At 37.8% G+C, this 25913-nt stretch overlaps 1 protein-coding gene across 3 annotated transcripts in view; it reads right to left on the bottom strand.

Annotated features, from left to right (window-relative positions):
- The window catches only part of ZSWIM5 (zinc finger SWIM-type containing 5), a 130099-nt gene that overhangs the window by 18300 nt on the left and 85886 nt on the right, over positions 1-25913 (bottom strand). For all 3 annotated transcript variants that reach the window (XM_060689892.2, XM_087889676.1, XM_087889675.1), the window contains exons 2-4: positions 16319-16675; positions 5492-5640; positions 2487-2637 (exon numbers count right to left, since the gene is read on the bottom strand). In XM_060689892.2, coding sequence (XP_060545875.2) covers positions 2487-2637; positions 5492-5640; positions 16319-16675 — 657 coding nt within the window. The remainder of the gene's footprint in view (positions 1-2486; positions 2638-5491; positions 5641-16318; positions 16676-25913) is intronic.

Here is a 25913-nt window from a genome sequence, read left to right as displayed (position 1 = left end):
TTAATTTTTTCATTGGAGAACCACAAAAATAATAAGGTTAATAGCAGAGATAATATTGTTTGGGTATAGAATAGGAGCACAGTTCTTAAACTTTACTGATCCCGCATGTATGAGTAGAACTACACACAAATATTCTGGACAATACTACTCCAGTGTGAATATGTATCTTTAACTCCTCTGCTGTAAGGAGAAACTACTCTCCATCGGGAGGAAGAACAATAGTAACTCTAGCAACAACTCAATTAAAAAATACAATTACTCAGTTCAGATGGAATGCCAAAGAATTACAAGATCAAGCCTCCAGCTGATGCACTCTTCGTCTTCCCAACTGGTTTCCACAAACCACAGTTTGCCAGATTCTAGCAAAAGGGCCAACAGAAAAATAACTGAAGCATATAAACTTTAGGCTCCTTTCATTTGATCTTTCACCTGAAACAAGCCAATTTTTCCCACATTTTGTGTTCTTCCCCATTCTGGTCTCCAGCTGTAAACAAAATAAAGGTTAAACTGCTCAAAGATTAAGGTTGAGCTATAATCCAACTGTTTTCAACTCAATTAGGATCTAATCTTTAATATCACTGCAATGGGATTAAAGCTTCAAAGTTTCTCAGTGATGGTAATACCAGCTTTCCTCTTATGTTTCAGCTGAGAGAATCATGTAAGAACATTTATCTAGAATTTTCAATGCCTTGATTTGATCAGAAATAAAAACTTTACTTTTTCAACCCCTGCCCTCTTTATTTAAATTACAAATCAGGTCATAATTCTGAGACTTTCTATTTGAGCATGAACTATTGAGATCGTTTTGAATGTACAATTGATGGTGAGGCAAAGTTAGGTAATTTTGTTTTACCAAGCTCACAAATTGTGAAACTATGTGCTGGAGAAACAAAGAGGATGTTAATACTAAGGAGGAAGGAATGAAAAACCTAAACAAAATCATGAAGAATGTGGCAATAAAGATCAGAATAATTAAAGCAATGGTTTTACTAAGGGAACTTCTGGTTACAAAAGCTGTACACAGAGAAAGAGAAATAAAAATAAAGCCACAGGTAAATGACGGGACTGTTTGCTAAATATAGTGATAAAAAACTCTTTCTTAGTTCTGTATTTCCAATCAGACATAAGATTTAGATAAGCAGTTTTACTGGATTAGGAAGCTATACATACAAAAAAAATAAAATAAAATCTGCCAGCACAGAGGAATCTTGCCCTGTGTGTTTCTATGTATATCAGTGCCAAGGTTCAAATCCTGGGTTCCTTTCTTCTTTTTTAGGCTATGGATTTTTGGCTGCAGTTGAAGCATTCTGCCATCTACCCCCTTGTTTACCAAGCTGCTACTTCTGGTATTGATAGGAGCATATGCAGAGGGAGGGAGGGGGAGTCATCTATACTATAATAAAAGCATGACTGGTCAATTGCAACCTTCCCCCATTTTAAATGTGTTGAACACACATTGAACACACAATTAAAAAGGGCAGGACTTTGATCATTGGTTGCACCTGCCACTTTGAAGTTGTTGTCACACTCTCCCATGGTGGCAGCCAGTGTGAGAATTGGGGGGCCTCTGCCTCACCAATTTTAACTCTTTCAGTAAGATCAATGGGCAGGATCAAAAAGTTTGTTGGAATATTCAGAACTGCCAGAAGTTATTACTGGTGACTAGTCAAGATGGCAAGCAATTGTCCTCGCAAGATTTAGGCTCCATTTGATGAATCTAATTAAATTTAATCTCATTTTAACTTTCAGATGTAATTATGCATTGTGATTATTCAAGAATGGAGATGAAAACTTTGAAGATCTCACATCCATGCCAAGGGCTACTGCAACCTTTCAATGATGTCCCACTGTTTTGCAAAATGTCTATATGCATCCAATATCAACTGACATCCTAGATATTGATTCTCAATGCTAAGTCACAAGCTAAGGTCAAATATATTATTTCCCTAGCAGTCTCTACTCAAATTACCATGACTGCACAAAACCCAGAGATTCAGGCAAATTCTGGATAGTAATCTATTTTTATGAAGTTGATGAAATAAAAACTTTTTTTTTTCATATTTGACTTTAAATTCCTGTGCAAACATATGCCCTGGGAAAAGAGGAATAATACTTTTAGGAGAAATTATAGATCGCTTATAGAACATACTTTTTGTATACAAAATTTCCCTGGCATCTCCATTAGAAAGAATCAATTAGCAGATAGTGGGAAAGATCTTATGGTTAACTTTATTTCCTATTTTTGAGGAGAAAGGCTAATTTTAAAATTGACTTTGAACCATTCTCTTTCCTTCCCTCCCTCCCTCCCTCCCACACACACATAAACACAAACTCATATACTAATTCATGTAGCCTATAGCCTATAGTAATGCTATTCCCAGCTCTGTATGGTTTCCAGCTGCCACCATAAGTCACCTGCCATTTTCTTGCAGCCTTTCCCATCTGAGTTCCTTTTAGCCTCAAGCATTACAAACTGCTGGACTTACCCAACTCATCCCACAGTTGTCGACATTTGTCAGTCATGCCTGTTCCTTGTTGTCTCCAGAGAGCAAGACGTGGATCTGCCATGAACTGCTCTGTTATCAGCGTCAGCATCCTAGCTCCATTAGAATCTCTCATGCGCAACATTTCACGGACCTAAGATAAAAGAGGAGGACATGTAGACTTTCAATCATATAGGGATTGGATTTAAGGGTGACATGAGTTAGCTTCTACATAGTCTTTGCCACATTTTGCCCATAGGGTGTCCCATCATACATTTGGAGCTAAATTACAACTCCGATTATCCTGACTGATCCTGGTTACAACTGACAGGAATGGAGATACCAGATTTTGGGGGGGGGGGCGGCAGGAGGAGATTATGTACTTCTTATAAGATGATAAAAAGTTTGCCATCATCAAGCTGCCTACATGGTTGTGAAAATGTCTCTAAGGAGTAAAGCTTGCTGAGCAAATATCAAGTTATTCAGACAAGCCAAAGAAAGCATTTTTCCCTGAGAATAAGAGGCATACAAAATCATTAATAAAGAATATGATAAGCCAGATGGTGATTTTTATATTCTCCAGCCAGTAGAGGCTGAGCCAGATATACTCAAATTTACGATTCCCATTTCCAAGAATGATCAAATCCAAATGCTTTGTGGATTACTGAACTTCCAAACTCCGTCCTCAAAAAATACCTTGGAATGTGGGTTCAGATTATGAGGATTCTTGATAATCAGCTTATCTCCCTTTACTGTTCTATAATTTTGGGGAAAATGTCCCATGGTTGAGGAAATACTGGTAGATATTTCACTTCAGACTTTGAATCCCTCACAATGATGGGTTCTTGAAAATCTGAACAATTCAAAGTAAAATATTTAATCTTGTAATCTGATGCAAACCCTATCTGAAAGAGAAAGTTTTGGTTTAAATGATATCTAAGACCTTATAGAACAGATTTTTGAAGTAAAGTGGGGAATCACCATACCTGGACATTTTCAAACATAGGAAAGCATATCCAGCTCAAGAGATACAATTGCTTACAGAATTCCAATTCACATTTCTTACATGCTCGATTCTGCAAGGGAACATATCACTTGATCTAACTAGAATTTCTCTAGGTTCTAGAATAATATTTTCTCAAAATGTGTAATGCTCAGGTGGAACATTTTAGAATAAGGATCAAAGTATACACCGACAATATTCTTTGCTTTATATGAAGTATAAACATTTATAAAATAAGTTACGGGGGTCAGTGGCTATTAGTCCTGATGACAATGTAACTCCTATAAGGCTATTTGCAGGGAGGCTAGTGAACTTCCTTGTATAGTTAGTTGTCCAAAGTGAGACTAGACTGCTAGACTACATGGCAATGGGTTTGAACCAGAAAGGACTGCTTATATCCTTAATTATATAGATTGCCTTAATATGATTAACTACCTTTCCATTTATCTATGACTGACTGACATAAAATTGCAACAATACATTCAGAACAATTTTAAAAATAAATCTTGCAATTATGCATACATACAAGTATGTCCTTTTTCAAAAAACAAACAAACAAACAAACAACTTTTGTATGCCATTAATATTTTGGCCATCTTGACTGCATTTGGCTATGAAAAACTAGACAATCCTTATGGATTAGTCTCAGGTCATGTACTTTCTAATTTTTTTCTTAGAAGCATACATAGATTAATTCAATGCAAATATCTTTATATACAGTAGCTTGTTGATCTGAATGATTATACTTTGAACATATGCCTTCAACACTCTTATACACTGTCTACATACTGCTGTTCTGTTCATTCATACGGTTCATATTGGAATTTATATGTATTTATAAGAAGGATTACAGGTATTCCTTTTTCATGATAGTCCTGTGACAGAACAATCTGCTATATCATTCAAATTCTGTTGATTTAGAATAAAAACTGAGAGCATTGAATTCCAAGTAAAGGTAGTACATACTTCTAAAAAAACCTTCAGTAATAGCTTTTAAAACCACTGCTACAGTCACTTTCTTTTAGCCGAACTCACCTTACAGGTGTTATGGTTCCAAGCGATGAACCCAAATGTAATCAGGACTCAGAAGTTCCATTCAGGCGTGAAAGATCTTTTATTGAGTACATCGTATGGGCACTTAGAAAGTTGAAGCTAATTCTGGCTAATTCTCATGCTTCAGAGTAATAAAAAGAATAAAAACTTCCCACCCCCCTCAGGTGTCTTGGGTATTGTTAAACAATCAGACCAGCAGGATCTTTCCCCTCGGTCTCAGCAGATGTTCATTGCCATGACCTTGGTTCCCACACAGTGTCTGGTGGATGTTTTGTCTAGTGGACTCAGGCATCACATTCCAGTTCCTTCTAACCCCTCCTCCCCCCAAGAGTGGCAACTAAGAAACAAAGCAAACATAAATATGGCCTTGGCCGTAGTTGTTTCAAAGTTGGCAACAGGATTCTTCTGGAGAATCATTTTTAAAAAAACAACCCACTGCTGCTATTGAATCATAAGCAAGTCTTGCTTGTTCAGATGGCTTTGTATATGGTAGCATTTTTACTTATTATAAACAGTATCATGTTTGCATACATGTATATGCCAAAATCCGGCAATGGACAAAAATCAAGGTTATATGTTCCACTTTTTCCACTATTACTTTTCTATGTTACAATCCTTTATTAAAACCAAAATCTTTACTACAAAGGTTTGATTGATAAATCTCCCTTGAATGAAGTTAATCATCAGAAAGCACCAAAAATGTCCATCCAAACAAAATTTGCATAAGTGGAAAGATACGCTAATTGAGAGTAACATGTAATATTCATTTTGATTCCTAGTGGCCATTGCACCAATGCAATGCCAGTTCCAGTCCATCTTTGGAAAAGACTGAATGATATAATCCTAAATGTTGAGGATTTGAGAGAAAAGAACAGCAAATTGAAAGAATATTATAAAATTTCCAGGGTAAAAAGTTTTGCAAATGTGATAGAAAAGGGAACCTATGTCTCACCTTAGCAAACATGGAATTGAGTTGCTTTCCAGAGCCATAGTACCCTCCTTGGGAGAGAAACAGCTTCACCTGCTCTCGAACCTGTTCCTCATCCAAATGCCAGCAATTTTCATCATCAATACTGGCTCCTGCAGTAGGGTCTGGAGCACCTAAGGCAAGAAAACTCAGCTGTTAAACGAAACCTTCTCCAAGGCTTTAAAAAGTAAAATTGCCTATTATCCCTAACCCTATCATATAGGAAAGCAAGGTTTCTCAACCTTAGCCACTTCAAGATGAGTGCACTTCAACTCCCAGAATTCCCTAGTCAGGTTCATCTCAAAGTGGCTAAAGTTAAGAAACTCTGCTGCAAGGTCTCCATAAGTGGAGAACAATTCCTGGTGATGACTTTACACATCTATGCAACACAGAACTGGTTTGCCATTTCATTTTCCAGGATGTCCCTTAAATTCCCAAATTATCTTTGGTCCTCTTTGGTAGCCTCCAATCTAAGTTAGGCAGGCTCTAACTTACTTAGCTTCCAAGCACAGACACGTTCAGCCACCCGCTACCACATGCTGAAATATATACAAAAGAAAACAAAATAAACTGTTCTTTAGACAAAACAACAGTGTAGTACCACAGTACTTTAATTTAAAAAAAATCAATATTTATTCAAATCAGTACTTTTGTTTTCAGTACAGCACAAACAAAAATGTAGGGTTATGTTTGTATAATCACAGCAGTAGAGCCAAATAAAATACTGTAAAGGTAGTAAAATAACAAATAATTGTCCCAGCCTATGATGAATTACCCCAAATAATGTTATTTTAAAAAGAATCTGAAAAGCAAGGGAGAAATTTCAGCTCTATTCTGCCATAACAGGCTTGACATTGATAGTATTCTCCACAACAGCTAAAACAAAGTAAGAATTATCCCATTCTTTGTTGCTAAAAACTAGTCTCCTAGGTCGGTTTCCCCCACTGAGGCCCTCCTGATAAATTTAACTACCAGGCAAAGAAAGTCCAGTTTAGATTCTAAGATGATCCAAATGATTCCCACCAAGACTTAGACTTGGTCTTTCTGTACTGATCTCTAAACAATTAATATATGACTATCTTTCTTGGGCCTCAAAAGAGAGAAACTATCTCTCTAAAGCCATAAACTTCTCAAAGACAGCACACGAAAAAAAAATATACAGGGAAGATTAAATTGTTGAACCCAGAGAGGCTTCACAAAATGTTTGGAGATGTCCATACAGAAGATAACCATTCTTCAGACACACTTAATCTTAGTTGTGTTGGCTATTTTAAGAATGACTCAGTAAGGATTATATGAAACAGGCTGAAAGCAATGAAAGCCAGTGATGGCAAGGCCGAAATAAATATTATCTTCAACAGCTTGAGGATGATTTATTTCCATTAGTGAAGGAATCAATATTACTACTATTACAGAATTATCTATCAAGGATTCCTTTGGCTAGAGTTACCAGATATCTGAACAGGCAAAGGAGGACATGAACAATTGCAAAGGGAAACACACTGTTTAACTTTCTTGGCATCCATTTCAAAAATTACAGCAAAGAAATTGCAAAGAAATGTACTTAGGCTGACATGTATATGAAATCATTTTTTCCACCAGCAGAAAGACTGATTTTTCTAATCACAATATTTTCCAGCAAATCTTTTATTTTGAAGAACAGATGCTAGCAATAATATAGAATTGGTGATGACATGCTTTTCAAATTTCACTGTAGAAAAATATGACAAGTCATATGATCTACTGGTTACAGTAATCATAGATTTGAAGGGGCTGGATTTAACCCGATTGCTGGAATCAAGAAATAAATTAAATATTGTAAATTTAGGGTATTAGTTTGTTGGCAGATAGAGAAAGAAGCAATTTACAAGGTCACAATACATAAAAGTTTGAATGACTGCCATTGTGAAAACAGTCCCAAAATACCCCCAGCCCCAAAGAAAAACCAAGACACTCAAAAAGCTGGACAATATTTGATTTTAAAGCATGCCTGCTGGGTGGAGGACATGAAGTCAAAAAGGAGTACTAAAATGTCCTCCTTTTGCTTGATGTCTCGTAATCCTACCTTGGGTAGCATCTTAAAGTAATTAATATTTGCTATATGAAATTCTGGAATAAGAGCTTCACTGACTACGTACTGTGCAAACCAACTTCAAGAAAGAGAAAACACAAAATAAGTAGATGTAGATGCCAGTTTATCATTCAGCAGTTTTGAGAAAGCCTTCAAATGTTAAAACAATAATTTAATGTTTTTCAATTCCTGATCCCAAACATGGTTTTAGGTAACAAACTGTTTCCTGAGTACTGAATCTTTGGGATGGCACAAGAATCTCATAGATAAACTGGTAAATGGGGAAAAAATGTTTTACCTTTCATCCATAAGTAAGAAGGAACATTAAGAACATTAAGGGGGGAAATCCTATTTAGCCAGGAACAGCTGCAGTAATTTCTGGAAGCTATTAAGTTCTATACATGTATATACTTTTATGTATATTATTGGTAACATGCCTACATGCTTTTCCACTTATGGATGAGGTCAAGGAGAAGTTAGTAAGACTAGACTTGGACTTAATAGGTTATTGACTCCTAATCATTTAGAATCCTCTTGCTTTAATACTCTTTAAGGTGTTTTGCATCACTTTAGATAACTACAGCCCTGGAAATAGTTAAGATTTACTCCTGCAAGCTATATTGTCTGTTTCCACACTTAAGACTCGAAGACTTTTAAAGGTTTCAGCAGAATGCTTATTAAGGAAGAATAATCATGTCCAAAAAGCAGACTTGTTTCTATTTCCTAAAGCTTCAAATCCTTTTTCTTGTTTCTCAATGTTTTTCCCCTACACAATACAGTCCAATAAATGTGAACATTTAGCATTGCTTACTTTTCAAGCTTCAATTTTGCAGTGGTGCAAGGCACACAATTGGTCTGTCAGAACACCTGACTGCCTCACTGATGTGCTTGTCATAATGAAATCTTTCCTTGCAAAGCATCTTAATGCCATAAGACTAAACAAAAAACTTTCTTAAGCAGCTCCGATATAAAATGAGAGATGCCAAATTGATGAGAATTCCCCCCCCCATTTTTTGAAGCCACTAGAAAAATGCAATTTATGCTTGGAGAGAATAATTTATAAGGCACTCCACTGTACAGCACTTCCAAGAAATTAGGAAACATTTCACATTGTTACATCGTTGTACTCAACTTCAAAAGCTAAGAAAAAATATATTCTGTTTTCTTATCACTGAAATTCTTCAGTGGCAACCTTGTAAAGACTAGCTGTCAATTGTTTCTATATAAAAATAATCAACATTATCAATCTGGATGTCTGACATTAGACAACAAAAAGTAAAATAAAAAAAGGCTAATCTATATTGGTTTATGCAAGAGAAGAGAAAGAAAAATCATGGGTGGAAATTTCAGTTTGGGATAAACCATGGTGCCAGGAACATGCAACACTGACCTTTATCCTATTTCTCTAATGTTTATTACTACTCTTCAGTGAGTTAATAGCTCATAACTGGAGTGAGGAGACACGGCAAAGGACAGATGCAGCCCTTTCCAACTGGAACTAGTCAACTACTGGATTTATCCTTGTCAATAAAGCTTCATCTCTACAACCATTAAGAGAAAGCTGGCCAGGAAATGCCTGCTTTAATCCTACTCAGAGGCAATTAGCACTCTCAAAATAAGCAGCATTGTGGAGCAAAACCAATAACTTATAATGATGAAATTAGAAAAATCGTATTGTAACTGTCCCATCAAAATAGAAGCCAGATGATCCATAAGAACTACAGGGCAGAGCAATAGGGCGAAGCAGTTTTGCAATCCCTAGGCATCTTCAACTGAAAGTAACAGAAAAACAGAGTTGGAAGAGACCTTGGAGGACTCTCGTGCTCAAGCAGGAAACTCTATAGCAGTGATGGTTAACCTTTTTGGTGCCCAGTGGCCAAAGCGTGCAAAAGTGTACGCGAATGCACACGTGTGTGCCCAAACCCCCAAAATGCAATGCGAGCACCTCCCCTGTGCATGTGCGTGTAGCTCCACGTGTGCGCTCCACCCTTTGTGCATGTGCATGCATGGGGCACATGCGCCCCACCCCTGCACATGCACCCCACCCCCCATGCATGCACCCCGCCCCCTCGCACCCTGTTTTGGGCTTGGAAAGCCTCCTGCACCAACCTGGAAGCTAAAAACGGGGTGCGGGGGACGCACTAGGCCTCCTCATGCCCCATTTTGGGCCTGGGAAGCCTCCTGCACCAACCTGCACCTCCTGCACATGCGCCTCTCCCCCGTGCATGCGCACATGCATCCCCCATATGTGCTCCACCACCCCCCGCGCATGCACGGCAGAGACCTGAAGACCAGCTGGCTGACAGGAAGCATGCGTGCATGCACAGTGGAACTGGGCTGGAGCAACAGCTGGTGTGCCCACAGAAAGGGCTCTGCATGCCATCTGTGGCACCTGTGCCATAGGTTTGCCATCATGGTCCTATACCATTTCAGATAAATGGTTGTCCAATCTCTTCTTAAAAATCTCCAGTGTTGGAGCACCCACAAGTTCTGGAGGCAACTAATTATTCTAACTGTCTGGAAATGTCTCCTTAGTTCTAAGTTGGTTCTTATCCTTGATTAGTTTGCATCCACTGCTTCTTGTCCTGCCTTCAGGTGCTTTGGAGAATAGATTGACTCCCTCTATGTGTACTCTAATTATCATTTAAACTAGGGGCAGGCAACCCATTATTCTGCCGGTAGTTTGAATGTAGATTTATATCAGCTTCAATAAGCCCAGCCACTGGCAAAGGATTTTAGGACTTGTTGCCCAAAACCTTTTGACTGCACTGGGTTATTTGCCAGAATTTTCAACAATCAGGGAAGGGGCTTGCCTGCCAAGTCTCAGGGTTTGATTTGTACCTAAGAGAAAAAATGCCAGTTTAGAATTACCCCAACTTTCAGAGCATTCAATGGGCTTTGCATAAGCAGGAAGACTTTCACTCAATGTTCAAGTCATTAAAATCTTTCTGGCCACCATAAACCATGGGCCAGGTTCAATAGCAGCAAATGAAATATTTCCCTCAGCTTTCTTCATTACCAATTTTATCCTTACGCATATTAGTCAACAATTATTTGGTTTACAATTGTCAGACAATGGGAGGTCCAAATATCTGTCAGCGTTGATTTTATTTTATTTATCAAGACTAGTCCTTATTTCTAGGCTGAGCACAACTGAATTGCTTTTCTAAACAATGGAAGAGTAAGAAAAAAGAAAAAGAAACAATACAGTGACACCTTGGTACTCAACACTTTGAAACTCATCGAATTTGGTACTCAACAAACTTTGATGCGAACATTTTGTCCCAGTACTGATACTTTGTTTGGTACTCAATAGACAAGCTAGAATTTTTTGGTATCAGCTGCCTTGTGACTCACTACATTATTCCTTATGGGAAAATTTTGTTTAATACTCATCAATTTTGGTGCTCATCATGCCATCCGGAACCAATTAACAGTGAGTAAAAGGTTGCCTCTTTATGCTTCTTTCTATGTTCCAAAATAAGCAACTCTTATTTTTATTCCCAGTTTTATATTTTAAGCCTGCTATATTAATTAACCTACAATGGTTCTTACAATTATGAAGGGAAAGCTTAATAATCAGTAAATTTAATTTCACCCTGTATTAAAATTTTACAGAATATTTTATTACAGTTCTTTGGGATGATTTAAATAGTGATTTAACTAGATTGACTTCCCTGGAGTCAACTGTTTTCAAAGGAATTAATTGATTGAAGCATTTCCTTAAGAGTGGATGAACTCTATGTGCCTTTACTAGAAACACCCTCTTCTTAATAGCAGCCTCCCAATGAATTCACACAGTGATAGGTAATCTGAATCAAAGCCAAATAGAAAGAATAGTGTGTGTGAATGGGGAGAGAAAGGAGATAGCTACAGGCATTTAGTAGTTCACAGCTCAGTATCAGAGCTTTTCCCTGTCTGGTCATTTGATTTTCCATGTTGTGGAGAGGTTTTTCAATAGAATTTCATGGATGGAAATCCCCAAAAGTCTATTGCTGCTGATATCATCCCACTTCAAGGGAAAGATAGAAGTTCTTTCCAAAATTATTTAAACACAAAGGGAGATTACAATTAATAACAACTTTCAGACAGAATTTTGCAACAGTTGATGCCTAGCAATAGAGAAACTCTACTAGGAACAGGAAAAATATATCGCAGAAAGGAACAACTTTGTTTAATACCATGTGGATTAGTTACAGATAATCCTTCTACAGTGACTGCTTTGTTTAGCAATCATTTGCAATTATGACAGTGATGAAAAAATAATTTTGCGACCAATCCTCATGTTTACGACCTTCACACAGGTCTGTTAACCAAAGGAAAGCTGTAGTAAGATTTAAGCACAGTAGCAGTTTCACTTAGTGATTGCTTTGGTTAATTTCCGGCCATAATTGTTGTTGCTAGATGAGGACTACCTGTATCCTTATTTGTCATAAATGATTCAGAAGCCATATTTTCTAGCATGGAACTAAATATCTCTTATGCTTTGGCAGTGACTGGAAAAAGGTCCTTCATCAATGGGTTTTGTGGTCTAGTCATACCCAGAGAACGAGAGAGGGATCTTTGTTCCTCAGGGTGACATATATATAGATTTCTTGAACAAATTTATATAGTTGTCCAACTCACATACATGTGACTTCAGGAAACTTACAACATTAAAATCCATTACAAAAACCATAACCCTCCCCCCCCAACCCCCATGGCAGCAGCAATACAAACCATTTGATCGGCTCCAATTCCATTTGGGGACTGTCTTCAGGGCTTTTGGAAAAGCAATAAGTATGATAAATAGCTCAAATATTTTGGGACATGTCTTGCCATGCCCAGCATAACTGAGCATAACAATAAAAGAAAAAAGCTATTTACAATTAAAATATGTGGAGTTTCCACTTGGAGTTGGCCTATGATTGGCAGAGCAAAGTGAGCCCTTTGGAACTAGTGCACAACTCTGCATTATAACTATTGCACAAAGATCAGGCAGCAATTGTGATGAGGATGGCTTTTGTACAGGTTTATGTTGTGTTTATGTTGCTAAATGCACACATTGCTAGGATTTGTTTGTTGATTAATTAATTAAATGTATATGCCAATCATCTCACTCTGAAAAACAACTTTGGGTGGCTTACAATTAAAATCATAAATATAAAGCTATTAAAAACATAATTAAAGAAACAAGAAGCAAAAAGACAATATCAGTGAAGTGGTGGCATCTTCTCAGTTAATACACCAACCACCTTCAACATTGAGCAGCCCCATGAGGACAATAGGCTATCTGGCAGAGTTGCCTTGAGTTCTGGTAGAGTTGCCTTAAGTTATTTGTAAAAATAATGAAAGCAAGATACAAACAAACAAGCATTTTAACACCCTTCCAGAATGGCCAAAGGGTAGAGGCAGACCTCACCTGAGATGGCAAGCTTTTCCAAAAGAGCTTGGGCCACAGCAGAAAAGGCTAGCTTTCTAGATTCTGCCACCTGAAGTTCTTTGAGCAACAGGGTCTGCAGCATGACCCTTCTGCTGGACCGAGGGAGTGGGCTGATACCTTTGGGGTGAGATGATCCCTCAGATAACCTGGCCCCATGCCATGAAGGGCTTTAAAAGTGATAACCAACATCTTGAATTTGACCTGGAAGCAAACCAGCAACCAATGCATCTTGCATAACAGCAGTGTTTCACACCCAATCCAAGGGGCGGCTAAGCCTGTCTGCACCTCTGCATTCTGTACCGGCTGTAGCTTCCAAACCCTCTTCCTGCATAGCCCCTTTTAGAGTGCATTGCAGTAATCCAAATGGTAGATGACCAGAGTGTGACTGACTGAGTCAGGGCCTCATAATCCAGGGAAGGGCACAACTGGTGCACAATGTGAAGTTGTGCAAAAACCCTCCTAACAGGAGGAACCCCAAGTCCTACGCACTGATCTATCTGGTATAGTGAAACTCCATCCCAGAACTAAAGATGATAAACTTCCAGATCCTGAGACTCCTGTACCTACGAATATTCCATAATTGGAAGACAGGTAATTAAGTACATTCTAGTTACCTCACAATTGAACTACAATGCATGTTGCATGGATTGTCATTGAAATTCATCCATGGAGCTTCAATTAGTTCAAAATAAAGCAACAAGATCAACACATTGATATGCCAATATATCATCAATGATCTATGAGTTGCATTGACGGCCAGTTTGGTTGTGATGCAATTCAATTTGCTGGATGTCAACCATAAAACCCTAATTATTTTAAAAACTACCTGGGTTTGTACCCATCCAGTACAATCAGATAGAGAGGGGGTATTCCAGCTCTCTTCTATCAAATAATATCAGCTAGTGGTACTCTAGAAGTGTACCTTCTCTATTATGATGCCTGTCTCCCTAGTACAGTGATGGATAACTTTTTTACCATTGCATGCCAGGAGAGGGGGGGGAGGGTCGCGCGTGCACATGCCCTTGCCTATGCGCGCGCAACACACACACACACCCCGCTCCTGGCACATGATGGCCTGGTAGGCCCGTTTTTCTTTCTTACCTGGTTCCAGATCCTCTCTATTTATCTGGGAAGGGCGAAAACAGCCTTTCTCACTCTCTCGGAGCCCCTCCAAAGGCCTGAAACGGCCCATTTCCCAACTCCCGGTGGGACAGGAAGTGACATTTTTTTGCTGTCCCTAGCCTCCAGAGCCTCTCTAGGAGTCTCTAGGAGCCTTTCTAGGAGTCTCTGGAGGCTGGGGACAGCAAAAAACATTACTTCCTGTTCCACTGGGAGTTGGGAAATGGGGCCTTTCAGGCCTCCGAGGGAGTGGGAAAGGCTGTTTTTGCCCTTCCCAGATAAATAGAGAGGATCTGGAGCCAGGTAAGAAAGAAAAACGGGCCTTCCCCACCCCCCCGGCCCTCCAGAGGCAGGAAACAGCCTGTTTCCCTACTTCTGGTGGGCCCAGAAGGCCCAAAAATCAGATGGCCGGCACACGCATGTGCCCCAGAGCTGAGCTGGCGTGCCCACTAATATGGCTCCATGTGCCACCTGTGGCATGCATGCCATAGGTTCGCCATCACGGCCCTAGTATAAAATTCCCCCCCGAGACTTGTGCAGTTTCCACTCCATAGGAGTTCCACAACTTTATGAAAACATGGTTGTGCTCCTAGGCCAGGGTTAGATTGGTTGTTGAGTATCTGGTGGATTTCTTTATGTCATGTAACATGTGTTTTTTCTGGGCTCACCTCTTTTTTCTGTTTTTTTTTTAATTGTTTTTCTTTCTTTTAATTATTAAGCCTTAATTATTCCCTTTCTCTAAATTATTAATTGGAGACCCAGTTTGGCCTAGTGATTAAGGTACCAAGCTAGAAACCAGGAGATTGTAAGTTACGATCTTATTTCAGCTTTCCTTTGCTTAACAGACTTGTGGAGGTTGTAAATTCAAGAATTGATTACAAAACTTATTTTTTTCATTACTGTCGTTAACTGTGAAAGAACTTCAAACAAAGCAGTCACTAAAAGAAGAGAACCTGTATAAGCTTTGTATTTAGCAGCTAAAAAGAAAAAAAAAGCAAGATCCTTTAAGAGCCAGTTTGGTCTAGTGGTTAAGTTACTAGGCTAGAAACTAGGAGCCTGAGTTCTAATCTCACTTTAGGCATGAAAGCTGTCTGGATGACTTTTGGCCAATCACTCTCTCTCATCTTAACTCACTTCAAAAGTTATTGTTGTGAGGAAAATAAGAGGAGGAAGGAGTATTGCATTCACCTCCTTGAGTTATTTATAAAAATAATAAAGGTGGAATTTTAAAAAAGTGATAATATTAGCTGATTTAGATAGGGTTGAACCGTGAAGTCCTTGGTGCTCTCTGAGTTTGGTTATTTGCTTGGTGATGTTTCCACAAGCAACAATCTAAGCTCAAAGAGCACAAAGGGCTCCATAAGCTGATCTGTCAACTCAAAATAATTAGCCAGAGTCTAAATGGAGAATGTTAAAAAAAATCACTCATTCTCACTTCAATATACCTAGAAATAGCAACCACATCTTTTCTGACATCTCAGTAAAAAAACTTCTGAGTACCTTCTGCTAGCACCATGGCAGCTGGTAAATCCCCACATAGTAACTTATTCAGGGCATTCAACTTGTAAAGCTCAGTGGTTATAGAAGAGAAAAAATGAACACCATTCTCAACTTTCTTTGAAATGTGGGCTTTTTTAAATATAGTCGCTATGAATCAAATTTCACTTACACTTGGCTTTTCCAACAAGGCAAGCTCCATATGTGTTAGAGAACCACTCTTATCATACTACCCACGTGAACAGATTGGAGAAAGTTAACAGTTCTCTTCTATCAATGCTAAGGAACAAACTTTCAGAACAGAAATATGGTGCTACTTTATAAAAAGTGGCTAGCTTCACTCCTTGTTTATGCTCTTAAGCAGAAAGTACAAACATTACATATAACCTGACAGGGTCACAATATATTTAGAGTCCAGAATGTTAGGTACGCAACCATTTCCAGCATTGTTTGGTGTTATAAACTTATTTTCCAGAAGAGAGACAAACAATTGTGACAGACAAAATCTTTTGGCGAAAGATATGAGTCTGCATACGATTTGTCAGGGAGCTGAAAAGATTCTATATCTTAAAGAATTAAGTGCTTCAGACATTATAAACATGGTGAGATTCTTCTTGATAAACCTCTTTGGGTTTATCAAGAATGAACACATTATTATGATTTGGAAGGTTTATCAGAAGTTATTTCTGCCTTGTTGACTTACCATGCACTTGATTAATTTCAGAGTTGGAGGACAAGATTTCGTCAGCCAATTTCTGGGCTGTTGGGAGCACTTCAGTGTGGTGGGCTGTAATCAAATACTGAACAAACTTTTGGAGCTGGTCCCTGTTCATTTGAAAAAGAGTCTCTGATATGGGAAGACGGAGTTTGACCTGATCAGGCTTGCGAATCCTGTAGAGGGAGAGTGCCACAACGTGAGCGCAATAGAAAATGTCCTTGTTCCCACAATCACATGTCACGGATGTTATCTTGCACCGGTCAAAGCTGATGGCCACTTTGTAGGTCATTTCTGGTTCAGTTGCAGTTGCTGCTTCTGTCACAGTGCCACTCAGGTGGAATCCTGGAAAGAAAAAAATAGATTACTAGGATAGGGATCTTTATTATAACAGACCACTATCTAGTTATATCCATATTCACAAGATGTTTTCATTAGTTCTCCCCGACCTGGTACCTTATAGATGTATTGGCACATAATTCCCTCAATGCCTAACCAAAACAGAAGTACAATAGAACCTCTGGTCATGACCATAATTAGTTCCATAACTTTGATCGCAAACCAATTTGGTCATGACCTGAACCTAATTTTGGAAATTTGGCGCTTACAAAAAAAATGGTGCAGAAGAGGAAATTGACCATGAGAAAAAAATGTCCATTTTTTGGTTGGAACTCAATTTGGTCGTGGTCAGAAGCACAGTTTATACTCCTGTCTCTCAAAATATCAACATATTGATGGATGATGCTTCCAGCTGAGCAGCCAATATTCTGGATTTGGAGCAGTTAAGAATAACTATAAAATGCAAGAGCCATGAGTCTGCACAATATTCAATTTCTTTCTGAATCACATAAGCTCCTATTGCCCATTCCAGCTTAACTTGATTCAGAATGCAACACTATTGACATTTTATTAGAGGTAAGCTATATTGATTTCAGAGGGCTACTGTCATAGAACTGTATAGAAGTGCAGCCAAGTCTTAAGCTGGCTAGTATTCCCACATGCTTGCTGGGCTATCAGAAGAAAAAAAATATTTATAATGTATCCAGTAAATAACTAAAAACCAAGGGGATTTAAGCAGTAATGTGGCCACTGTAATCATTCCTTCATTTTACTACTAACATCTACATCACCAGTAGTTAACTTCTCCATCTGATGGCAGATGAAATTTAGTACCTTTCACTTTTGTTGACTGTCACCTCCAGAAAATATGATTTAACATATTTTAGAAAATGCAAACCTTTCAAAATGATCTGAAGGTCAGATAATTATGCAAGGTACAATATGATTATCAAACTGTACCTTAACTTTGAACAAAGTATGCTTAGATAAGCCGTATTTCATGAATGGATGGATGGATGGATGGACGGACGGACATTGAAAATGTTGACAAAATTAGAACAGTTTCCATCACAATATTGCCAAAAATATCATTGAGTAATCTCATGAGTCACACATGCTAAAAAAACAGTGACAGAATAGTCTAGGATGGACAGGGCTACCAGGAAGAGGGTTCTTTTGCTGTATAAATTCCCACAAATTACCCCCAAAGATAACAAATCTGCAAAATTGATAATAAGAGCAAATCAGTATAAATTATTCAATATAAATTATTCAATATAAAAGTTGTATCATGATAAACCACAAAAAACATGGTGAAAAGACACCATCAAAGCTGGCATCAACATAAAATTTCACAATACCTAATAAACAGTGCAGTTTTTCTTTTTTGCTTATAAAAGTTCCAATTTTGTTGTCTTCTGTTTTTTTTTTTTAAAATGAAGGGAAGGGTAAAATTCTCAAAAAGGATAGTAGTGCATATACTTCTAGCCACCAGAATTGTGCAGTCTATACTAGAGGTATTGAGACTCAGAACAGAAGTCCCTAGGTTAAATATCAATAAGACAATTGACTAATGGAGAGCCTTAAGACAGAATAGAAGCGTAGCCCAGTCTTATAATGAGAATGATGTTGATTTAATGCAGTATAAGTGTGTATCTCTTTGCCAGGAGTTTCCGCTATAAAATAATATTTCCAGGAATTTATATTCCCGTTGATTATAATCCCGCCCCTTGAAAGCAATTCAGAAGAGGAAAAACAGAAATAGATGAAATCAAAATGAAAAAGCATTTATTTTGCCCATCCTTGCTCAATTTATTTATCTCCATCCCAGCATTATAGATAATTAGGAAGTCTTACATTATATCATGTCTATAGTATTGTCAAATTGCCTACTTTCTAACCATCCTAAACATCAACCATCTCATTTGTAATTAAGGGATAAATAATATAATAACAACCTAGTATATTATTGGACCCTGGATTTATAATTATTGCCAAACCCTGATAGGGAAATCTCTCAGAGTTTGACCTTTTGCAACAGTAGCTTCGATTCCATCGCTAGATGTGGGGTGACAATGAGCTAGAGACAGCTGACTTGTGACAGGGCTACTGGATGTGAGTGCCTGTGTGTTACATACTAGAGAAACAAGTTAAAGATTCTTCTTGTGCATTGGCTGTTGTGCTGCCTGTTACAATCTCTGAAAAGCTTCTGAATTACTCTCAAGGCTGAAGTCACAATATCTTTTGGCACTGAGTGATTTCAATCATAATCTGTTCCAAGGTCTGAGAAGACTTGAGATTCCATGGCCTCTACGATGACCATGGGCTTATACAAAATGATCTTGGATTGACTCACACCAGCAGTCAAATTCTTGATTTTGTGTTTGCCTCAGAGAGAGTGGTTGCTAGATAATCTGGATTCGGAGGTTATATCATCTAACATTTACTATGGTCAGATCGTTTTATGGTCCAGATGAGACTGTCTGATTCTTGGAACCCCTGCAGGGAGAGTGGACTGATTAAAATGGCATGCCCCAGGCACCATATGAATCCAGATGGACTTCAGCAGTCAGCTGGTGATTTACCAGGCAACCTGATAGGTAGCTCTATTGATTGTCTGGGTAGCCACTGGCAACAGAAGGCAACTTGACCCCTCAACAAGATTGTTCCCAAGCAGCCTCTCTGTGTTCATCAATTCCAGTTGTCCCCTTGCTTTACTGAGTAGCTCTAGGAGATGAAGTATCATTAGAAATGCTTAGGATGTTGGAAGAAGACGAAAAGTAAATCTTTCTATATTGTTCTTGGCAACAGCATTTCTATATTGTTGCCAAGAAAATCAGGAGTTGAGCCCAACTTGAGGCAGTCTTTATTTTAAAGAAGACAATAACAAGGCATAAGATAAGTGGACTTTCCTAAATTCAAAATATGATTAGATACAAAGTTTGGATTCTTACTATATTTCATCTAATCTATGACATTCTCCAAATAATTCACTTATTTCCCTTCTATATTTTTAGCCTGCTAGAAATATTCTACAAGTGTATTTCTAATGCAAATTCATATTAAAGGAAACTGACAGATGTATATGTAGCAAAAGATGAAAAAATGATTAATTGCATATACGCCTTATGTTTTTGCCAACTCTTACAAGTTTTATAAGACAAATTCTTTCAGACGTTTTTAATCAACAGCCTCAAAACTAGCTGTATACTGCTATTCTGTTTAAAGCAGTGCCAAAACCCACATACAGATCTGATTAAGGATTGAGAGAGAGCGTTTCACTTTAAAAAACAAATTTTAAAAAATAAGTCTTGTAAATAGGACATGAAAGCTTTTAGATTAATATAAACTCCAGAAATATATTCAGAAAAGCCTCATCCATCGAAAACCTGTCTGATAACGATATCATTTCTCTTCACATACTTCACTTTAAATAGCATATGAAACAATTTGCAGGCTCTACTTCTATACCACAGCAGGGCCATTTGCACATTATACTAACAAGTAATATGATTGGTCAAGAACGAGGATGATCATTCTCACTATCTCGTTGCATGGGGGTATGGCTAACCAATTACAGTACTTTTACACTAGCCAGAAAAAGAATCCATGGTTTGTTGAATAAATAATTGGAGTCCTTAATCTATGCTCCATGACTCCTATAAAATTGAAATTTGGCAAATTTTATAAAAATGTTTTATGACATTATCATAAAGGAGTTTATGGCAAAATGTAAAAAACTTCAGAAAACTTTTCCTGTGCTAATGTTTGGCCATGCAATGCAGTTCAACATGGGCTATTTTCAACACAGATGCATCTCTGAATGTATTCATTTATTTTGAAATGAAATGAAAGTTATGAAAAAGTTATATTAAGTAAGATATAAATGTGTCCGGAGCCCATCAATTTTTTAAAATGTTTAAGCTTTTAAAACAAAAATCATTGTAATTTCTAGCTGTCATCACACTAAATTGTCAAAGATTAACTAGGGAAAAAGCATATGCAAAATATTTATCAAAAGCTTAGCCAGAGATTAAACACTAGTTCTTGCTGGCAGGAAATGTTAACATGAATAGTTCACTTATATCAGCATTTCAGATGCATTTGGCCAAATTTCTTGGAAGCCACTAATAATACCGGGAAACCAGGAACCAGAAAAAAGAATACAACTTTTACAAAATTTCACTGTGTCTACCTATTCAGGAAATCTAGTTTGTCAAATTCAGCTGCCGTTGAACATAAATTTTGTATTGAGAAAGAGAGGATTTCTGTATTGTAGAGAGGAAAAAGATTTGCATTCATTCATTGCAAACGTACATTAAGTTATCAAAGCAATGAAAACTAATAATGAAAACAGATGTTTTAGATTATCAAACCTGGGAATAGTGAGAAAATGCTTAGATTTGTGTTCTCAAGTATCACTACAGCTGGTGTAGTAAATAATATGCTATAGTTTAACCATGAGATGTTTCCTATACATGCATTCTATTAATATAACAAAGTTGAAATATAGAAAAAGTTGGTTTCTGGGTTAAAGGTTATAGGAAATAGTAAGGAATAAAGATTGCTAGATTAATAAGGTGAGAAAACCCTCTTCTAATTGGAAAGGTTTTGCACAAGCTAGGGAATTCTAATAACATGGACTGGGGAAATCAAGTGCTGCTGTATTTCTTTTTCAACATGCTACAATTTTATTGCCTGTGATGCATCATTCCACAAGAGGAGTGGACAACACATAGCCTCTGTCCTTCACCAGATTTTGCCCCATATTTAAGCCGCAAAATGCATAGATTTAAGAGTGCAATCCTTGAGGGTTTTTTTTTTAAATCCCAAAATTTAAATCAAGTATGTTAATCCACCAGGGGTTTAACGTATTTATTTCCCCTCAAATGAAATCCCCAAGCATCTCAACCCAATCCCCTCTAGTAATATCACTATGACCCAACAAGTACTTGAGGCTGGAAAAAACCATTATATTTTAGGGTTAGCCATCCCTGCTCCAAAGAAATCTGTATTGGATGTAGTACCAATTCCTTACTTGGTAACGTACATACACTTTTTCAGAAATAGTGCAAGATCCATTTACACCTGAGATGGTTTCGATACAAGGTTGAAGTGCAAATAAGTGACAAGCACATATACACAATCTGCTGAATAATAAATCATAATGTGTTAAGCATAGTATACTTGAATTTTCAAAAAGTTTTTGATAATGCAGTTATCAGTCTTGAGAAACTTTAGCAGTCATGGATTAAAGATTAGTTCCTTTATGAATCAACCAACTAGTTAAAGAACAGGAAAATGACAGTGGTCATTTTCAAAATAAATAAATAAGCGGGTTTCAAATATGAAAAAAGGGTGAATAAAATAAATAAAATGGCATCTACAAATGTCCTGTTCTGGCCTTAATAGGGCCTTAGCAAGACAGTGGGATAGTTACAGGACCATGGATAGCTCCAAATAAGCAACTTGCTCCTAAAGCTAAGAATAGAGACTAAAACCTTTGATTTATTACAATGCCCTCATAGGTCTGCTCTTAAAAAGCACCTGAAAGTTACAGTTGACTCAACCTGCAGCCACTCAAGTACTGATGGGCATTTCAGAAGAGGCAATGGCATCAGGACTAAAAAGTGGATTTTGTTACGTTAAGACCTCAAGAATTGCAAACCTTTTTCTATCATTCAGTATTATTCATAGTACTGATAAAATACTTACTGTATTTTTCACACTATAAGATGCACTTCCCCCCCCAAAAAAAGTGGGTGGAAATGTCTGTTCATCTTATAGAGTAAATATTGCAGTGGGGGGAGGGGTTGTTGTCGCGGTGGTGTTCGCCACCGCCTGTCACCTCTGCCGCCATTCACCACCGCCGGGGAACACTAAGCAGCTGATCGGCAGTTGGATCAGCCTCCCGCCAATCAGCTGTTCTAGGTGGTAGGGATTGCCGCCACTGCTGATTGCTGCCAATCACTGCCATTGTTCGCCATCGCCACCAATCGCTGCTGCTGTTCGCTGCTACCACCAATCACTGCTGCCAAATGGCAGTGGTGGCGATCGGCAGTGATTGGTGGAGGTGATAGGAATGGTGGCGGCAATCTTCACCGCCTAGAACACCTGATATGGTCATAGCAGAGCAGATCCCTGACAAGCCACATGCTGGGGCTGCAATAACGTGCTGAAGCTGACCAGGCTGTTTGCTGTTTGCTGCAAGGACGCTAGCCAGATGAATACCGAATGGATGCTGGGAGGCAGAGGCAATTTTTTTTCTTCCTCTTCCTCCTCTAAAGCTAATGTGCGTCTTATGGGCCGGTGCATCTTATAGTGCGAAAAATACAGTATATTTTAGATCAGCGGTAGGCCATTGCTATTTTGTTTTGCTTGTCAACTTTTGATCTAATTTTTGTTTGTATTTTGTTACAAAGGAACAATTAAAAAAACCTTCCAACCAACTAGGCCAATGTTTTATTTAATTAACCAATATAATTATTTAAATTAATATAACATAATATACCTGGCATTTTCTTTCTTTTTAAATTTTTTAGCTTATAACACATTGTTAACAGTTAAGCCCTTACACTTTTTGTTATTTGTGTAAAGTTGCAAATATATTTGAAATCTCTTTTCAAGTTAATCAGTTGTTTGATGCTTGAAATGGACCACTTCTGTCTTTTTTCTGCATCTCAACCACAGAATGTGAAACAAAGCTGTTCTGAGTCTAAAACTTTACAAATAACTGAAACCCATTTGGAGGCAAAATATTTATTTAATCTTTGAGATGGAATAATTGTTTAAACCTTAACATTGTTTAAACCTTGAGACAACTGACTTCTATTTGAACCAGACTGAATTCAAAATATTTTGCATGTCACATATTGAGAAAAAGAGAAATATCCAAGGTTAGAATGCGGCCACTACATAATACAATGTCTTAGTTGTGTTACTGCTTACTGTGTGAAAAAAGTATGCTGCAGTGCTGAACAAGATTAGGAATAACAGAATTATGACAGGGCTACATAAAATTATGCAGAGGATGAAGAAAATTAGTAAATAAATGTTTTTCTTTTTTTCCCGACTTTATTAAAACTCAGAATCATCTAGTGAGTCTGAATGATAGATTCAGGACATAAAACCTATTTAATAAGTAAGGTTCAGGGTCTGCCTTGATTTCAGTCCATTGTCAGTTACAGAAACTCACCACAGGATGACTTTGGGTCCATCTTCTCAGCCTAACTCACCTCACAGGATTATCTTTCCAGGAAAAATGGGTGGAGGGAGTATTAGGTATGCGGCCTTGAATTCTTGCACGAAAGGGAGGGATATAACAATAAATTCATCTGAATGGTATTCACTAAGAGGATATAGAGGTAGTAATCAATTTAAACTATTTTAAGGGAAATGGAGAAATTGTTCATGAAATTGATATACTATATCAACTCCAGTGGGACAACAACAAAGGTAATAAAATATACAGGATCCAATCTCGGACCGTCATCAGGACCAGAGGTTTTGTCTTCCAGCTTTTGGACTCAAGCTAGAGCCCATCTTCAGAGAACTTCTCTCTAGCAGAGTGTGTGCTGTTCTGTGTATGGTATTTATAGTGCCTGCTGTAAGTGGCTTTTTAGATTTGATTGGGGTGTGTTGATGGCTAGCTTTGAAGTCATTAGTTGTCATTTGCTTATGCTGCCCAGCCCTCGTCTTCGAAGTACTTGATAGGCTGGTGGTAAATCAGCACTCCTGTTGACTGACAAAGGGCTTGTTTCCCAGGCTTCAATCACTTCCCTGGCTGTTTTTGTGCCTGCTCCTCCAACAATCATAGTAGCTGCAAAGTTATTGATTGCAGTGTGAGGCTACCAATGAGTTTGGATCTCCTCATCTGAACACTCGCTTGTGTTCTTACAATCTGGTGGTTAGCTTCCTTTCTGTCTGTCCTACATAGTCACAGGTGAAAGCTCAGAAGACAAAACCCCTGGTTCCAGTCACCAACCCAGACTGGATCCTACAACATTATCCTGGGACATGTATATTCACTTTCATTCATAATAAAATAATATCCAGCTTCCCATTGGCTTCTGACAGGCTACTGTGGGATCCTAGACCAGATAGGTCTTTGGCCTGTTTTAGAAATCCTCTTATGTTCTAATCTTTTAAAAAGTTAGCTCTCCAAAGAATCATGATTAATAACATCATATGTTTTATTTAAACATCAACACCCCAAGCTCCCAGTAAATGTCTGATTTTCTTTCAGTGCTTGCCAAACCACAAAATTTTGCTTAAAGGGCTTCACATAAATGAGGGATTTCCCCCAAAGCCTGCTGTTTAGAAGTATCAGCTTCAAAGAACAAATATGCAAAAAGGGGACATTTCTTCATACCCTGTTCCTCAAATCATCTCATAAAAAGTTTTTAAGAGGTTTCCAAGCAGCTTATTCCTGCTTCTTCTTTCTATGTGATCTTTTCCACTCTCCAAACTTCAAGGAAGCTATAGGGAATCAGTCTTATACAATAAGCAGATGTTTTTCCCAGGCTGTACCAGAAAATATATATCACAATTACCTCATTTATATTTTCTGTTCAGATTGAGTGAACCAGCTCTCCTTTTCCAAACTATCTATGGCAAAAGACTATTCCTTAGTAACAATTATAAATTTATTATAATAATCTTAATCATGGTTCCATCCTTAAATAGGTCTTTGAGTTTGTTACAAAGCTTCACTTTCCTATCTGAAATCTATAAACTGTTGTCTCTTTCTACGGTATAAGTAGAAAATTAGGGAAGAATGTTACTGGATGATACAAAGAGCCTACCATGGATATGGACAAAATTAACATGAAACGTTGCCAGCACATGCATACAGACATGGCCCTGTATGAATTAAAACTCTTGTAAGTCTTTTATGAACTGTAAACTATAATTTGCCATTTTCACTTTACAGAATGGAAAAGGCAATCCGTATGAGTTTTCTTGTATGTGACCAGCAAGCTGCACCTGCTCAGAAACAAAGCAGCTTTCTGACTCTCTTCATCATGCTGAGACAGCATATTATCTTACTGAGCATGTTCGGTTTCTAGCCCTGAAACACCAACATCTAATTGGGCAAACCCAATTTCAAGTGTGTGTCTGCTGTATAACAATCTGCTGTCTGATTATAACCCTTATCAAGACCGAGGAACCATAATACTGAATTGGCTAAAACTGCACACTCATCCAGAACTAACTTAATTGTATCAGTCTTTTTCTTCCATTT

The sequence above is a fragment of the Pantherophis guttatus genome, chromosome 3 (assembly GCF_059756535.1).
Source record: "Pantherophis guttatus breed Tessera chromosome 3, ASM5975653v1, whole genome shotgun sequence".
Classification (NCBI taxonomy): Eukaryota; Metazoa; Chordata; class Lepidosauria; order Squamata; family Colubridae; genus Pantherophis; species Pantherophis guttatus.
Note: the sequence above shows the minus strand (reverse complement) of the source record. Positions and strands in the feature narration are given on the sequence as shown.